The sequence below is a fragment of the Camelus dromedarius genome, chromosome 20, assembly GCF_036321535.1.
Source record: "Camelus dromedarius isolate mCamDro1 chromosome 20, mCamDro1.pat, whole genome shotgun sequence".
NCBI classification, from domain to species: Eukaryota; Metazoa; Chordata; class Mammalia; order Artiodactyla; family Camelidae; genus Camelus; species Camelus dromedarius.
In genome coordinates this window covers 29,418,475-29,435,539 of record NC_087455.1, presented here as the reverse complement: position 1 = coordinate 29,435,539, position 17,065 = coordinate 29,418,475, and the positions used below count along the sequence as shown (strand labels likewise).

General features: G+C 43.0%; 1 protein-coding gene across 7 annotated transcripts in view; it reads right to left on the bottom strand.

The window, feature by feature from the left end:
* NCALD (neurocalcin delta) overlaps positions 1-17,065 on the bottom strand; it is a 364,376-nt gene that overhangs the window by 15,081 nt on the left and 332,230 nt on the right. For all 7 annotated transcript variants that reach the window (XM_064476919.1, XM_031439409.2, XM_031439412.2 and 4 more), the window contains one exon: positions 1,640-2,036. In XM_064476919.1, the coding sequence (XP_064332989.1) occupies positions 1,640-2,017 (378 nt within the window). In that variant the 5' untranslated portion in view covers positions 2,018-2,036. The remainder of the gene's footprint in view (positions 1-1,639; positions 2,037-17,065) is intronic.

The window sequence follows — 17,065 nt, the reverse complement described above, 5'->3', positions numbered from 1 at the left end:
TATATTTATCTTTGGGGGAGGGGATAAGCTTTTTATTTTTGTTAAAGATCCTTCTCTCTGAGGGATTCATTCAACACAGCTTATTCAGATAGTTACTATTCCAGGTGAAGGAAAAGCCACTGGTGGCCCAGGGAGAAAGGAAGAGGGGCTGATGGACCCGGGGGTCTCCTCGCAGGAGTGCTCATTTGGATTCCCGTTCCTGCAGTGTGGGCAGCTGTCACTCTAACTGCCCATGGGCTTCAGTCCCCCGGGCCCAGGAGCAGACCCCGGGCCTCAGTCACAAGGCTCAATAGCAGGTGAACAGTGTTGCTCTCTTTCAGGCTCTGTCCTTAATTTCTGTTACCACATTATCTACAGATCTTTGAAAGCAAGTGTCAACACCTCCACCTGTGTCCTCATTAGCTGAATCCTTTTTGTCTCCTTGTGTTACACCCTCTCCCCTGCTTCCAGCACCCGACGAGGTCTCCCAGGGGCTGCAGCCCTACCTCTGCACCCAAATGTCCTGGGATAAGCATTGGCCTCTGAGATGAGCCCTCCAGGAAGCCGAATGCTCACTTTTTTGGACCAGCCATTTGCTGCCAGGTGTGTCCCCCTTGTGTCCCACTCACCTACTAAGATGGTGAGTGACTTCCAGCCCTACATGGGCTACCCCCCCCTCCCCGGTCCTTCTTTACTGAAGCTGAGGCTTTCCTTATCCCCCCCCCCCAAGCTGTGTCCCAGTCTCCTTAGCTTGGTCCTGTCCCACCCCTGCAGACGAAGCTGTCACTGCCATAACTATAGCTCCTTATGCCCCCTCCCCACCTCCCCAAAGTCTGCTGGGATCTCACAGGAAAATGTGGCCAACACTAGAGCCCCTTCTCCTGTTCCCTGTAGGAAATTTACTCTGGGTAAGTGATTTGGGGAAATAAAATGGAGAGCTTCCTATTAAAATGATGAAGGTCTCGATTCTGCACTGTTTGTATCTCTGATTAGACAGAAGCTAGGCTAGAGATCCCTACTTTTATTCAAGAGTCTAATAAAGTTGGAAATTAATGATGAGGATGATGATGAACTTTCCTATGTAGCTGGCACTGTGCTAAGCATTGAACAAGGAGAGTCAATCTAGTCTTTAAAAAAAAAAACTCCACAGCAGGGGGCACTGTTGGTAGTTCCATTTTACAGATGAGGACACTGAGGCTCACTTAGGTTAACTGGCTTCGTTAAAGTCACAGAGGTAGTGGCTGAAAGGGGCAGGATTTAAGCCCAGGTCAGTTTGGTCAATAAATATCACTGCAGGCTGGGCCCTTGCAGTGAATGGATGGAGTGGCCTTGGTGAGCATGACCAGCTGAAGAGTGCATGTCCATCTGTGTGTGTCGGGGGGTGTCACCACAAAGCACCAGGTGACCTATTCCAGGTAAGAATGTGGGCCCGGTGTTGCCAGAGCTCCTGAGTTTCCAAGAGAGGCCACGCAATCTGCATTTTGATATGCGATCACCCTCTTTTGTATACAGGTTCGACATTTTCAGAAACACTGGCTAGGCCAAATCAGTGCCCAGGTGGGCCACCAGTTTGCAATCTCTCCACTAAGCTCTCCCGTGGGCCTTCCAGCTCTTCTTTGTGACCCACGCTCTTCTCTTTGGAAGGCTGAGGGCTACGTACCTGCACGATCTCCAGCATCTCTGCCTTGCTGATGTAGCCATTCCCGTCCAGGTCATACATGCTGAAGGCCCATTTCAGCTTCTGCTCCAGCTTCCCCCTCGATGTCACACTCAGGGCTATGATAAATTCTCTAAAGTCTATTGTCCCATCTCCGTTAGCATCAAAGGTGCGGAAAACGTGCTCTGCAAATTTGGAAGCATCCCCGTAAGGGAAAAAGTTCCCGTAAATTTTCTTAAACTCCTCCATTGACAAATGTCCACTGGGGCAGTCTCTCAAGAAGCCTTTGTACCATTCCTGGATCTCGTGCTCCGTGAAGTCTGTGCTTTCCAGCAAGTCCTGCATGACCTCTGGGCGCAGCTTGCTGTTCTGTTTCCCCATCTTGGCAGCAAGAATTCAGCTGCAGATAGAAAAGAATAGAGTATATATAATTTTTAAACTGTTTCTTTAGAGGCACATGTTATAATCTGTGATTGTTCCTCTGGGAAAAAGAAAGAAATTGCATTTCAGTCCAACAACACTGTCTAGGGTTTTCCAACACTGTGGTCAGCCAAACAACATGCAGAAAGATGGAAGGCAGAGATGCAGAGCAGAAATGTCATTGACCAGAAAACTGACACTTCTTTTATACAGAGCCAACCTAAAAACAGGAGATTCGTAATGAAAGAGAGAGAGAGAGAGAGAGAATTAATTGGTTACTTAGTTCTGCCTTATCTATTTGCAAGAGGTTGAGCGGGACTTGAAGAAGACTGGGGCTCTAACCCCCAATCCAAGTACCAGCAGGGAGAATTAAAGGGGAATTGCTTTGCAAATAAAGTGCTTGGGCTACTTCTGAATATTATAAATGTGGGCATAAGTAAAGAAAATAGAAACCTATCTAATTCCATTAAATGCTACCAAGCTAGGTCATTTATTTAGATCCACAACAGCAAATCACTGTCAACACTGGGTTTAGATAGTAAAGATGATGCTTCATGAAGTTGTTTATGTCCTATGATTGTGGCTTATGAAATTGGCCAAACTTTCCTTTTCTTTCTTTTTTTTTTTTAACATTTTTTATTGATTTATAATCATTTTACAATGTTGTGTCAAATTCCAGTGTTCAGCACAATTTTTCAGTCATACATGGACATATACACACTCATTGTCACATTTTTTTCTGTTAGCTACCATAACGTTTTGTGTAAATTTCCCTGTGCTATACAGTATAATCTTGTTTATCCATTCTACAATTTTGAAATCCCAGTCTATCCCTTCCCACCCTCCACCCCCCTGGCAACCACAAGTCTGTATTCTCTGTCTATGAGTCTATTTCTGTCCTGTATTTACGCTTTGTTTTTGTTTGTTTGTTTTTTAGATTCCACATATGAGCAATCTCATATGGTATTTTTCTTTCTCTTTCTGGCTTACTTCGCTTAGAATGACCAAACTTTCCTTTTCAAAATACAAATGACTTCATATTTTCTTACCATAATAGCAGCACATCCATAGCAAACTGGTAAAACACAGTGATGCATGAAGAGGAAGTCAGCATCATTTCAAATCTTAACACCTAAGAGAGAACCACTGCTAGCATTTTGGGGTGTGTCCTTCTAGATTTTTTTATATGCACCCTTACCTAAATATGCTATTAATGTATGTTTTTAATACATTTACATTTCAAAAAATAAGAATATGAACCCTTTTGTTATCTATTTTAAAACAATATGAGGAATAAAGGCGCCTTTTATTAGATGGGAAAAATCCTGTAATTACCATCTTCCCAGTCACAGGGCGATTCAACATTAATTGAGCGCTATATACCAGGCACATTTCTGGCGCTGTGGATGCAAAGAAGAGTCAGATGAGCCCTCTCCTCCTTAAGGGGCACCCAGTTGTGTATGTGTGGGGGTGATGGTGGCATTGAGAGGGCAACACAGTAAACATTCAAAACGTGGTATCAGGAGACTGGACATGGTGCTGTGAGAGTACATACAAAGGACACCCAAGCCAAAAGGGGACATGGGTGCTATCAGGGAAGCCTTCTTGGAGGAGGTGACATCTGAGCTTAGTTCCCCTGTCTACAGTCTTTATGATTTAAGCATGGTCAAGATAAATCCCTTTTCATAAAGGAGCTCTGCACTTATATTTTACATTTTTCTTGTATTGGAAAATTATAGAATTATAAAAGATAACACATCCCCATTTTAACAATGATTCCCACTTCCCTTTGAGATTTTCACTTTGTGGTGTTTATGTCTGCCTTCCTCCCACTTCGGGGTGAGCTCCTTGAGAAGGAACCTCCGTTGAAGTTACTTTGTCTCTGTAGGGCCCACCATAGATAACACTGGGTGAGTTAGTGAACGAAGGAATGACTGATAGATAAACAATTACAACATGGAAATGTGGAATGATCTTCTTGAAAAAGGAGTCTTTCCGCACTAGCTTTCAGAACATTGAGACACAACTAGTTGGTAGTTAAGACTTGGTCTAAAGATCTCTTTTTTACCCCTAATTTTATTGAGATATAATTAACATAGAACATTGCGCACATTTGAGGTATACAACATAATGACCTGATATATGCATATATTGGGAAATGATCACCACAGTAAGTTTAGTTAACATCCGTCATCTCACACAGTTACAGGTTTTTTTTTTCTTCTGTTAAGAACTTTTAAGTCTACTCTCATAGCAACTTTCAAATATACAACACAGCATCGTGAACTGTAGTCACCACGCTGCACGTTACACCTCCAGAACTCACTTATCTCATAACCTGAAGTTTGTGCCTTCTGGCCGCCGTCACTCTGTTCTCCCTCCCTCCCCTCACTGTTGGGATCTCAGACTGAATTGCCTGTATATCTGCCTGAGGCTCCCACTAAAAATAAACTCCTTGAGGGCAGTGTTTGCATCTCACATGCTCAGACGTCTTTGGCTACATCCACAGTTCAGGAAACAACACGCAATCCTTATTAATTGCCAAGTTGATTGATTTTGGCTCTTAGATAGGCATTCCCAAAGGGTAGAGCAACAGAGTGAGCTTTCTTCCCAGTAGCAGGATCAACAGCTGCTAGAAGGAACTTATTTTCAAAGGTCCCCCTGCACTCGGAATCAGGCAGGTACTGTTTTATGCAAGAGAAAAATTAAACTACGACTCCAAACTGAGCACCAACAGAGTTTATGAATTGAAACTTTCCATAACTTTCACTTCCTTTCTGTGTCCCCACCTCTTTCTTTTTCCTCCAGAAAAAAAGTTGGAAAGGCTGGTTTGTATTAGAATTTTCAAACTGTCATTTAATTGCTAACTTGGCAATTTGCCTGAGGCCAGAATTCAGAAACATGAGGTCATACATAATACATGGATTTACAGAGCTTTGAAACACTTTATGGAATTTACAAGTAAGTTTGAGTTTTCCTTTTGGGGAGTTCTTTAGAGTATAGCCCTTTGGTGTGGTGTTCAACCAAACCACTGTTATTACATTTGGTTCTATACAAATCACCATGTGCAAGGCCTTGGGAAAAAAAAATGCCACTTTGATATTTAAATCTGCTCTCTTAAAGAGTGATTTATTTCCCAGGATATATAAAGCACTGTTTCCGCAAAACCGAACTTATGTTCCTTCCCCAATGTTTAAAAAGTGCTTCTCATTATTAGCTGTTTTTGCAGTAGAAACAAATTGCCTCAACATTTTGGCTAAGTCTCCCGCTGAGACGGATCTGTGTGCAGCTATTTTTCCGGTAAACAGTAATTAAACCACATTTACAAATTCATTAGCACAGTAAGGCCATAACACAAACCAGGCAGAAGAGCATTGAATAAGTTATCTGGGAAGCGGGTGTTTGCAATTTAGTCCAGAATTTGTTTCAGGAGAAGACTACAAATACTTCACGAAGTATGATGTCTGAGCTTGAGAAGAGCATCTGGCCTTGGTTAGGCGGGATGACAGAAATCTCAGGGGATCTATGACGGAGTTGCAGTCTTGGAGGGAGGACGGAAAAGACAGGAAAATGCCTGAGAATACCTTTTCCTTTTGGAAGACAGGAACTTCTGCTGTTGGAGTTGAAGAGGGGGAAAGACAACAGCAGGGAAATGCTACATTAATTAGCAGTCAGGAAAACACATCGTCTAGAGACAAAAGTTGCACCTCCGGTTAAATCCTTTTACTTACTCCATTCAGTCATTAGGACATTTATTTTGTGCCAGTTGAACATAATGGGGAAAAACTCAGGCCGTGGAATAAAAATGCTTGGGTTTAAAGTCTGGCTCTATCGTTGATCAGCTCAGGTAATTCACTTAACTTCCTGGGGCACCTCAGTTTTCTTATCTGCAAAGTGAGTTCAGTTGTATGTGGTCCTATCTCACTGATTTGATGTGAGAATTAAGTGAGACAGTCATGTATGCAGAGCTCTGGCACTGAGCTGGGGCCAAATGCTGCGGTCAGTGAAAATGACATCTTACTCTTGACAGCGCTTCATACATCATTCTATTGCACCTTCAAAGCAACCCTGAGTGATAGGCAGGGCAGCTTTCTCCATTTTATAAGGAAAAAAAGAAAGAAAGAAAGAAGAAAGAAAAAAGAAAAAAAAAAGAGAAAGAAAGAAAAAAAAGAGAAAGAAAACTCAGAGAGGCAAAGTGACTTGTTCCAAGTCACACAGCTTGTGAAGGGGTCAAAAGGTAAACTTGATTTGAAAGTGGCTATCGAATGATTTTACCACTACACCCTACTAGCTTTGCAGACAAGCACATACAGAAATTAAGGCAACAGTTCCATAAAAAGCCAGAAAGAAGCAGTTAAGAGGGAAGAGACCACCTCCTATTAGAACTCATTCATGTCACAAATATGTGCCAAGTGTCTACCAGGAGGGAGGTGTGGCTCCGGGCACTAGGGATTCAGCAGGGAACAAACAGGCAAAACTCCTGTTCTCAGGGAGCTTACAGCCTAGTGGCATGAGACAGACAATAAATAAGATAAATAAGTGATATGTTAGCAGGAGAGGAGCTGTGGAGAAAAGTAAGGGGGTTGGGGAATGCCAGGAGTGGTTGTTAAAATTTTACATAAAAAGCCAGGGAAGGCCCCATTAAGAAAATGATGTTTGAAAAAGACCAGAGAGGGAAGGAGGTAGCCATGGAGATGACTGGGAGAGGACTATTCCAGGCAGAGAAAACAGCAGCTGACAAGGGTCTGCATAGAGAGCACGCTGAGCACACTCAAGGACAGGGCTGGAGCAGGGCGGGAGGAAACCAGGAGATGAGATCCGGATAGTTATGAGGACCAGATGATGTGGGACCAAGAGGTAACCATGAGGACTCTGGCTTGCACTCTGAGTGAGATGCAGCCACTGCAGGATTTTTAGCAAAGAAGTGATCAGAGTGATTTCTATTCTAACAGGATCACCCTGGCTGCTGTGTTGAGAGTAAGCTAAAGAAGCGTAAGGGCCAAGGCGGGAGGCCAGACAGGAGGCCACTGCAGTGACCCAGGCAAGAGATGATGGTGGGTGGAGCCTGGAGAGCAGCAGAGGAGGTGAAAATTGGTGGGATTCTGGACACAGCTAAAAGGCAGAGTCAACAGGATTAGTTGATGGTTGAGCTGCAGGGTGTAAAAAAAGAGAACTGGAAGGATGAAGTTGACATTTACTGAAATAAGACAAATGCAGGAGAAGCAGGGCTTTGGGGTGAGGCAGAGGGCATGACTATTGATGCTTAGCTGCGCATGTTTTAATTCTGACATGCTTATACATCTGACTGGAGATGTCGAGCAGACAGTTGGATATAAGAGGTCCAGGGAGGTGATACAAATTTGGGAGTCATCAGTTTATAGATAGTGTTTATAGCCAAAGCCTGGATGAGGCACCAAGGAAGGGAATGTGGATAGAAAAGAAAAGGGGATAAGGACTAAGCCCCGGCTGGCACTGATGTTTAGAATCTAAGACAGGAGAAGGAATCAGCACAGGAGAATGAGGAGGAATGGCAGCGAGGAGGTAGGAAAACCCAGAGGCTGGAGTTATGCCCTCTCCATCATCCTGTGCCCTGCCCTTTGTGCCCACTCAAGGTGGCCCATGGGAAGTGCCCAGTATGGGAGAGGGAACTGGAGCTCTTGGTTTCCTGTCTGAATCTTGTGCTCTCCCCTGACCCCAGCCCGTCCCGTTCCAGCAAAGGACATCATCTTCCGCCCAATTGTTCGCTCCAAACCCCTAGGGCTCATCTGTGATTCCATCAGCAGGTGCTGTTGATTCTGTCTCTAAGATTTGTCTCAGACCCACTCAACTCTCATCATCTCCATTGTCACCACCTCAGCCTGAACTACCATCACCTCCTTCCCGAACGTCCACAACACCCTCCTCGCTGGAACCTCGCTCTTCACTCTGGCCCTCTGTCTCCCTACCCTGCCCCCCATCTGCTCTCCACTCGGCTCCACTCCCCAGAGTGACCTGTGAAAAACACAAAATAGACCAGTTCACTCCTCTGCTAAAAGCTCTACACCAGCTTCGTAACACACGTAGAAGAAAATCCAAATACCCTCCTCTGGCCCACAGGGAGGGCTGTGCAAGCTGGCCCTGGGCCATCCCGGACTCCCTCTCAGCGCCCCCACGCCCAGGTGCCCGGGCTCCCACGTGCTCTGCCTTTTACCTCTTAAGGGCTTTTGCTTCAGGGCCTTGAAGAATATTTTTCAATAGCAAATGACTCTTCAACCCTTTAGTTTACATACCGTGTAAGATCTATCGATCGATTGATCGATCGCCCTATCTATCTATCAATCTATCTATCTACTATAAGATATATAATATATATTAATTATTGCTGCATTTCTACTGCATTTTATTAAATGAAATACACACGTATTCTATTAAACATCAGCATTCTGTTTTTCAGTAGTTTACTCTGAGATGGGTAATGTGAAATTTCCCAACTTATTTTGGCTCACATCCAGTCACCAGGGCCCAAAAAAATAAACCTAGGGTGAATACTGACCACAGATGAGAAAAGAAAAATATACCAGAGAAGGCCCCAAACCACCAACAAAGAACCACGAACAGGAATCTCAAATATGAAGTTGACTTTCCATCTAAAAAAAAAAGCTAAAAAAGGAAAAGCTCCTAAAAAATGACACTGCGGGGAAAGAAACGGGCAAGCAGGGCCAGCCCTTCGCAGTGCATGTGCACCCTTCTTAATATTTTGTATCCGTGGAGTGAAAAGAAGTGCGGCGTTTCATTTCTGTGATTCCTCAAAAAGCTCTAAAACTCCGCGAGCTAATTCCTCAGAGCCCAGAGTTAGATTTTCCAGGGGAAAGTCCGTAACTTACCCTGGACAGCCTGGGTAACCTCAGAGGAAGTCTCAATGCAAACTGCACTCAGGTCTTCCGAAATGGAATTTACAAGAAGCTAGCAGCTAAGGTCACGTTTAGCTGCAGCAAGGAACACAGAACCCACAGTGGTTTCCGAAAGAGGCCAGGTTAATTAAAATGTTTGCCGGTTTGGAACATGTTACCTTGTCCTCTAAGAGCCGCTTTGAATTTTCAACCAATGGAATGTCTAAATTATAAAAACACAACTAAAAAAAGGTCCCTAAAATGTACGGAAGGAAATGATAAAAGTTATAGGTTAATGGGAGGAAGCATTCATTTACCATGACTGAGACATCCAATGTTTTGGCCATCTGAATTTTACAGGCGGCTAAAATCCAGCAAATTCATTTCAAGGTCAGTTGTCCTTAATTCTCACTGGGAAAAAAAATGACTAAATAAAAATCTGAGGAACACATTGCTTCAGAAATTTCTCTTCAGTGGAACTTGCCTCTCAGTGAGAGTTTGAAAGGTGACCGTAGATATAAATTGGCATATTTCTATCAAGTGGGCAAATTAGGAAATCAAATGCAGTGGTGCATAAAGGAAAACAATTAAACTATTTCAGAGGGAGAACTGAAGTTCCGCAACAGTCTCGCTAACTTTTCTCTCCTCTGGTCTCTGGTAGGATTAGCTTATACAAGGAAGCGAGACCTACTGCCGAACCCTCACGTGGATCGCAAAATGGCTTCGCAGGAATTGCCTGAAATTCGTCACAAAGGCAGGGCAGCCTTCCTCCCAATGAGGATGGGGCATCTGGACCATCTCCTGACTGAGGGGTCATACCTGTGACGCCTGGTCACACATCTGGCACTTGCTCCCCGGGCAGAGAGGTGATGGGTTTGAGATGAGAACTTAACTGGTACAAAATACATAGTGAGCAGGAGGCTCACTAGAAGCAAATCCACTCTTCCCTCCACCTTCCTCATGCTCTGAGATAAAGCCTGGAAATGCACTTGGTCTCCTCCCCAGGGTGAGCAGGGCTTACGGTCTCTGCCACATCTGGGCCCTTGTTCCACCGAGCCTGAGTCCCAGACTGGGGAGAGCCTGGCCTTGGGCTCTTTTCCAAGTTTTATTTTCTATAAAAATAAAGTAAACCACGTTACTACCAAAAAACACATATTTCTGATAGACTCTGAATAGAATGCTATCTAACAATGACCTTTGCCCTCGTCCCCCAAAGTGGAAATATTTTTGGTTTTACCGACTACCAAAGTGGTACACTATTATTGTAAAAAAGATGTAAGTGATAAAAGGATATCAAAACTAGAAGGTGAATACCCTTGCTCTGACCCAAGAGTACTCTGTAAGAAACAGCCACTATGGACAGTTTTACATATATCATGCTAGACGTTTACATGCGTATATATGAAATCTGTACATTCTAACCATAAAAGGGATCATTTTCACTTAAGAGTATATTGTGGACATTCTTCCATGTTATACATACAGACGTATCTCTTCTTTTTAAATTGCTGAATTTTGATGCACTGATTCAACAGACAGTACTGAGCACTGATCTGGGGCCAAGCATCGACTTGGCAGCTGACAGAATAGTCAGCAGCATGAGGCTTACAGGCCACTGCGTGAAATTTATTTAGCTACCCCCCACCCCGATGGTCGTTTAGGTTGATTCCACTTTTATTCCCTCGGCATTTACCTTAGTCATGGTTCCTGGGCTCCTTGGGCAGTATTTATGACAAAGAGGTTCTCGATGCCTTTGACAAGTGCTGTGCTCTCTAGACCCTCCCTTAAAATTCTCCAACCAGCCACTTCCCCCAGAGCCTTTACATGCTAACCGTGCATTTGGTAAGAGTTTATACACTAGCTAGGATTAGAACTGAATTCGGAGTGGAATTGGGTTTGGAATTCCACACCATCCCCACTGCCCGTGTTACAGGCACATATGTGCAAGTTTGGCGTTAGCTATTTCTAGCACTTACGAGGCCATGTCCACCCTGTTTACTAAAGTACACTGGTGTCACCATGCAAATGCCCCCTCTTTCATTTCAGCCTAAAGACATATTTCACCCAAACAGCACCTAAATCCTCTATCGCTTAATACTCAACTCCTGACTTTTCATGCCCACTCCTTTCCCTTCTACTTCAAGTCTAGCTAATGGTTGACTCCCGTTCCACTCCCTCCTAGACTGCCAGCCATTGGAGATGAACGTACATTGCAAGCTTAAGGTGCCCTTAAGTAAGTAGCCATAAGTAAGGGGACGGGGGCCATAATAAACGGTCATCTTCCAGGCCTGCAGAAACCACAAACCTGTCCCAAAGAAAGAAATCGTTGGAGCACTGAAGTCAAGGGCTTCAGATGGAGTGAACATGTCCCCTTCCATCTGCACACCTGGCCATCAGACCACTGCATCAGAGCTGCTTGTCTGGGCCGCCAGGGGCAGACGCCAGGTCAATGTCAGCTGCAGGGAGGGAAAGAGAGAGATGCTCTGAGGGCCCTCAACCATTCTCCAGGGCTGCAACAGACTAAGACCCAACCTTGGCTGACTTCCACGGAACTCCTATTGTGATCAATGTCTGCTTGGCTAAACCTACTAAATATTTTCTTATTTTAAAGATAAGAATTACTACTTTGGGTTTTGACAAAACCATGAAGCAGAACGGTCAGCTGGCATGGACTGAGGAGGGCAAAACAGACAGCTGGGCCTCATCTTGTAACGAGCAGCCAGAGGTACAAGAGGAGCTCAAGTCTCCATTTTTAGACATTCTCTAGGGGCTGCAAATGCATTTAGTTAATTGATGCAAGCCCCTCCATGGAGTCTAAGAATAGTTCATAACTCTCTTGTATTATTTATTCAGCAAACATGTGTTTAACATCTACTGTTTCCTGGCTTAAAATGAATATTCCTACAAAAATAGTATCCCACATAAGACAGGGAAAGGAAGGGGGCCTGGGATTCTTCTTGCAGCTCAGAGCATTTTCATTAATATTTCATTCCTACAACTTTGCCATAGAGTTGGTGAGAGGGATATTATATCTTGGCCTTACTCCAAGGGGCTTAGAGGGGCTTAGAGAAGCTCACCATCATGGCAAATTCATGTAGCTCGTGGTCCCAGGGGAGTAAGGTGGGAACGACCCTCCACACTCCCACCCCTTCCACATCTCTGGCTGGATCACTTTTGGTATTTGAATGCTTCTGTTGGAAGGTACTGATTGATCAATCTCTATCCTGGCCAACGTGGCTGAAATACTAATGTTTATCCATCAAATTTCTGTACAAGAAGCCCAATAATTGGCTAACAAGGAGGGACTATGAAGTGACTTCTTTTAGCCTCTTACACCCTTTGTGTCTTCCAGCAAGGTGTGCAGGAAGAGAATTGGACTTGGTAGCAGAGGAACTAAACTGAAGTTCTTATAAGAGTGCTGTGTTATGTGATCTTGGAAAAGCCATTCGACCTCTCTAAGGGTCTCATTCTTCTACAGTAAAATAGGCATAGTAGTGCCTCTCTCATGGAGCTGTTTGGTGAGAAAACAGGAAATGAGAACAAGGGATTCCAATGAGTGCGGGAATCTAAATATTGTGCCTGGCACCTAGCAAGTCCTCAACAAACACTGACTTTTTTTTTTTTTTTGGATATTCAAGTAATTTTTTATTTAAATGGTTTCTTCATTGAATAATACTTGGTAAGAACCTTTTCTTCCACTTCCTTTTTTTATTGAAGTATAGTTGATTTACAATGGTGTGTTAGTTTCTGGTGTACAGCATAGTAGAATGTAAAAAAAAATGATACGAATGAACTTATTTACAAAACAGATAGAGACTCAAAGACAAAAAACAAACTTATGGTTACCAAAGGGGAAAGGGAGGGATAAATTAGGAGCTTGGGATTGGCAGATACAAATTACTATATATAAAATAAGTAAAGAAGGTCCAGTAGGATAGCACAAGGAACTACATTCAATATCTTGTAATAACCTATAATAAAAAAGAATATATATAGTATAACTGAAATATTGACTCTAAATATGAGTGAGGTAAGGATTCAGTTTGGTGGGTTGTTACCAAGAGAAATCCTGCAGAGTTGGGGACACTGTCCCCTTTGCTTTAGCTCCATGGAGAATTAGAAAGAACAAATAGCCAAGACATGGAAACAACCTAAATGTCCATTGATAGAGGTCTGGATAAAGAAGTTGTGGTATGTATATACAATGTAATAATACTCGGCCATAAAAATAATAAAATAATGCCATTTGCAGCAATGTGGATTGACCTAGAGATCATCATACTAAGTGAAGTCAGTCAGACAGAGAAAGACATACCATACAATGTCACTTATGTGGAATCAAAAAAAAGACAAATGAACTTATTTACAAAACAGAAACTCACAGATATAGGAAATAAACTTTTAGTTACCAGGAGGGGAAAGGGAGTGGGAAGGGATAAATTGGGAGTTCAAGATTTTTAGATACTAATTACTATATATAAAATAGATAAACAAGGTAATACTGTATAGCACAGGGAGCTATATTCAGTATTTTGTAATAAACTATAATGAAAAAGAATATGAAAAGGAATACACGTATGTATATGTATGACTGAAACATGATGCTGGACACCAGAAATTGACACAACACTGTACACTGACAAGGCCCAGCACATGGTAATTGCTCAGTAAGATCTGTTGATGGAATGAGTGGATAATTAAATTCAATTTGGTCTCAGTTCTAACAACCTATTTTCCCTTTGCTTCTAATCTCACCACACAGATTATAAAAGCTTAGAATAAAACAGAGGACACTGCTTTTGAAATCATGTGCAGTGTGTCTTTTAAACCCACTCACCCTTCCTACTAATATTTACGGAACTCCAAGTGTACGCAGGGCACTACACCAGTGGCCGGATGCCACAAACTAAAATAAAGCACGGTTCCTTCTTGCCTGTTTACAGGGCTTTCACATAATCTATTTCAGCAGGTTCTTGAAATCTGGGAGAAAGGAAGGGGCCAGATCAATTACTTATATTAAAGAAATCGAGGGTGATGGTTTCAGGGTTTTCCCACGGTTACATGGCTGATAAGTTTCAAAGGTGAAGCAGAACATGGATCTTCCCCCGTCCATTCAGCACAGCACCTCGTGGTAGAAAACAGAACAAAGCCTCAGGGAGGACGTTGCCAAGTGTTTGAGGATGTGTGCACGTTTTCCTAAGCACGTTTTTGTGCTCAGGAAAAGCCTTCCTGTCTGGCTATTTACACTCTGGTTACTATTTCCATTTCTTGTTAAGGGAAAATGAAAATGGAAGCCTCATCTGAAAAGAGGGAAGGGGAAAACAGATCCACAAAGTGATTAAAAGGCAACAAACCCAAACCAAGAATCCCCTGCATCTCTGAAAGAGGTTCTGTGTCCATCTAGGCAAGCCCTTCCTCGTTTAGACTGTGTGCACCTGGGTGGGTTTCCTAACTTACCCTGCACACCCACCTGCCCCCTTCCCAGCAAGGACCAGCTAATATTTTCCCTATTTCTAAATTCCGCTAGGAGTGGCTCACTTCTACTGAGCTACCTTATTTTCTCTACATTCTCTTACATTACAGCAAACACTGCAAAAAACACTGTACAATCAGTGTGAAAAAAATGTTCTCAAAATATTTTAACGTTGTTCAAAAAAGCTGGTGGCATTTTCCAGGCGTGTCACTCCCTGGGGAGGGTCAGTGGAAGCAGAATCAAGTAGCCCCCGTGCCGCCTGATGCGGCAAGGACAGCAGAGGCGGCGTCCTGCCCCGTATCCCTCACACACACCGAAGCCCACTTCACGGTTCCCGTGCTGCCAAACCACAGAATGGCCCGACTTCATCAGAAGAAATTGTAAAGAAAACGACATTCTGCCTTTTCCTAAGTAACGTGACTTCTGGCCTTTTCTACTTAATCTTGCAGCACCAAAGGGCTTATTAGTACACACAGCTTAGTCGTTATGACGACGGCAAATACAGCTTCCATGGGAAGCTGCAGAGATGAACTGAAGAGCGGAGACTCCTGGGCTGTGTATTTATCATGTGCCACTAGCCAGACACCTTACATTTATGAAGCAGGCAAGCAGCGCTGACTCAGAAGCACCCATATAATTGTATTACCAATGGTTGGAACTGACAACCTAAATCGTTCTCATTGATCCAAAGATTCAAATGCTTACTCCTGCAGTAAAACTTGGGCTTTGTGGATCAGTTTGGAACAAAAAATGATGAAAGAAAGAAAGAAAGAGAGAAAGAGAGAAAGAGAGAAAGAAAGAAAGAGAGAAAGAGAGAAAGAGAGAAAGAGAGAAAGAAAGAGAGAAAGAAAGAGAGAAAGAAAGAGAGAAAGAAAGAAAGAAAGAAAGAAAGAAAGAAAGAAAGAAAGAAAGAAAGAAAGAAAGAAAGAAAAAGGAAGGAAGGAAGGAAGGAAGGAAGGAAGGAAGGAAGAAAGAAAGAAAGAAAGAAAGAAAGAAAGAAAGAAAGAAAGAAAGAAAGAAAGAAAATCTGCACCTTTACCTAAAGAATTTTATTGAAGGAGAAAGCAATAATGGAAGAGTGTTGTATTGTATGTAACTATTCTATCTGAATAATGATGAAGATAAATTTGCCAGCACTCCTCTTCCCCTTCATTAATGAACTATGATGCGCAAAAATGTATAAAATGATTCAGAACATTATTCCAGTCCTCTGAGTTGACTGCTTGTTTCTTTAAGAGCAGCATTTTCCATTATAAGAAAATTATGCAAAATTAGGATTTGATTGAAGTCATACAGAAAGTGGTAACACAAGAATGTAGAATTGAGGTAAAAGCACTGGAATTCATACACTTCAGCGATCAAAACTGAGTTGGATCCATTTTTAAATAAAAGCCAAAAACAAAGATTTAAAAATCTAAATGTTAACAGTGGTATGCATGTAGTTTAAATCATTTTTTTCATTTAGATTACAAGAATTTTAAATATGCATTAAAAGGTGTATTTTTCAAAGTTTAAATTTATTTCCAGTAGATCAAATAATTCAACTGGAAAGTTAGAATGAACACTGTTCCTTCCTAGAATAAAGTTGTGAGCTATGTACATAGGAGAAGCTCAGAGTAATGTCTTCATTCAAGAAGATCCCATTTCCTTTTGAATTACTTCACAAGAATTTCCTGAGAAATTGTGAGCCTGAGGGCTGTGCAAGATATTACGGTAGATTCAAAGAATTATACAGAATGAAATGGCAGGGAGGCCGGTCAGCTGGTAAACCAGATGGACTATTATTTCACATAAAAGACCTGGTCTCTCTACTCAAGGAGCATAATCTGGGCAAAGCGATAACACACCACACGTGATGGGTAGGTGTTCTTTTCACTGAGTGACTGGGTTAAGAAGTCGTTAGAATGACTGGATTTTCCCTATAACTCTACCTATTAAAAGAGGTAAAGGTGGCCCTCTGGTCACATGAAGAGGGCAGTGCACACAGGTGGGAAAAAGAGATGCGATGCTTTTCTCTTGAACCTTCCCTGCCCCTCAGTCCTTAGACTCCCACAAAAAGCACTGTGCTGTGAGTGATGCTACAAATTCTGAGGCTGTTTTCATGAGTCATAGACATCACAAGAAATAGGATGACAACAAACTAATCTCTTCATGGATTTATGAGGACATTGTATCAGATCTGAATTGTAAAGTCACACTGAACACACTAAAGCTCGCAGTAAAGCTCTGCATATGGCATCTCAAGACCCAGTTCTGTGTGAAATCTGCCCCTCTGCCCTTGGGTGGGAATGTAAATGCGGCGAACAAAGGCTCCCCCCAACGCTTGGAGTCACAACAGTAAGTGCGGAGGAGCCCTTGGGCCAGGCTGCTGGATGGGAAGTCACAGGGCTGGCCTGGAGTGCGTCTGCTCACTTAACACCTGAGGGGAGGTGGCAAAACACCGAAACGCAAAGAGCACGTGGCGCTGATGTGGAGAAGTATCTGTCTGACTTCCAGGGAGAATACAGTTTGTTGGCGGAGGAACCGTAGACCCATCAAGGCTCAGTCCCCAGGCCACCGCTCCATTTCCATCTCCCCTTTCTCCTTTCCTCTGTTCCCACCATCCTTGGCGTTCAGGACCCTCAAGATCCTCCTCTGTCCCAACCCCTGCTCCTCCATCCAACCTTC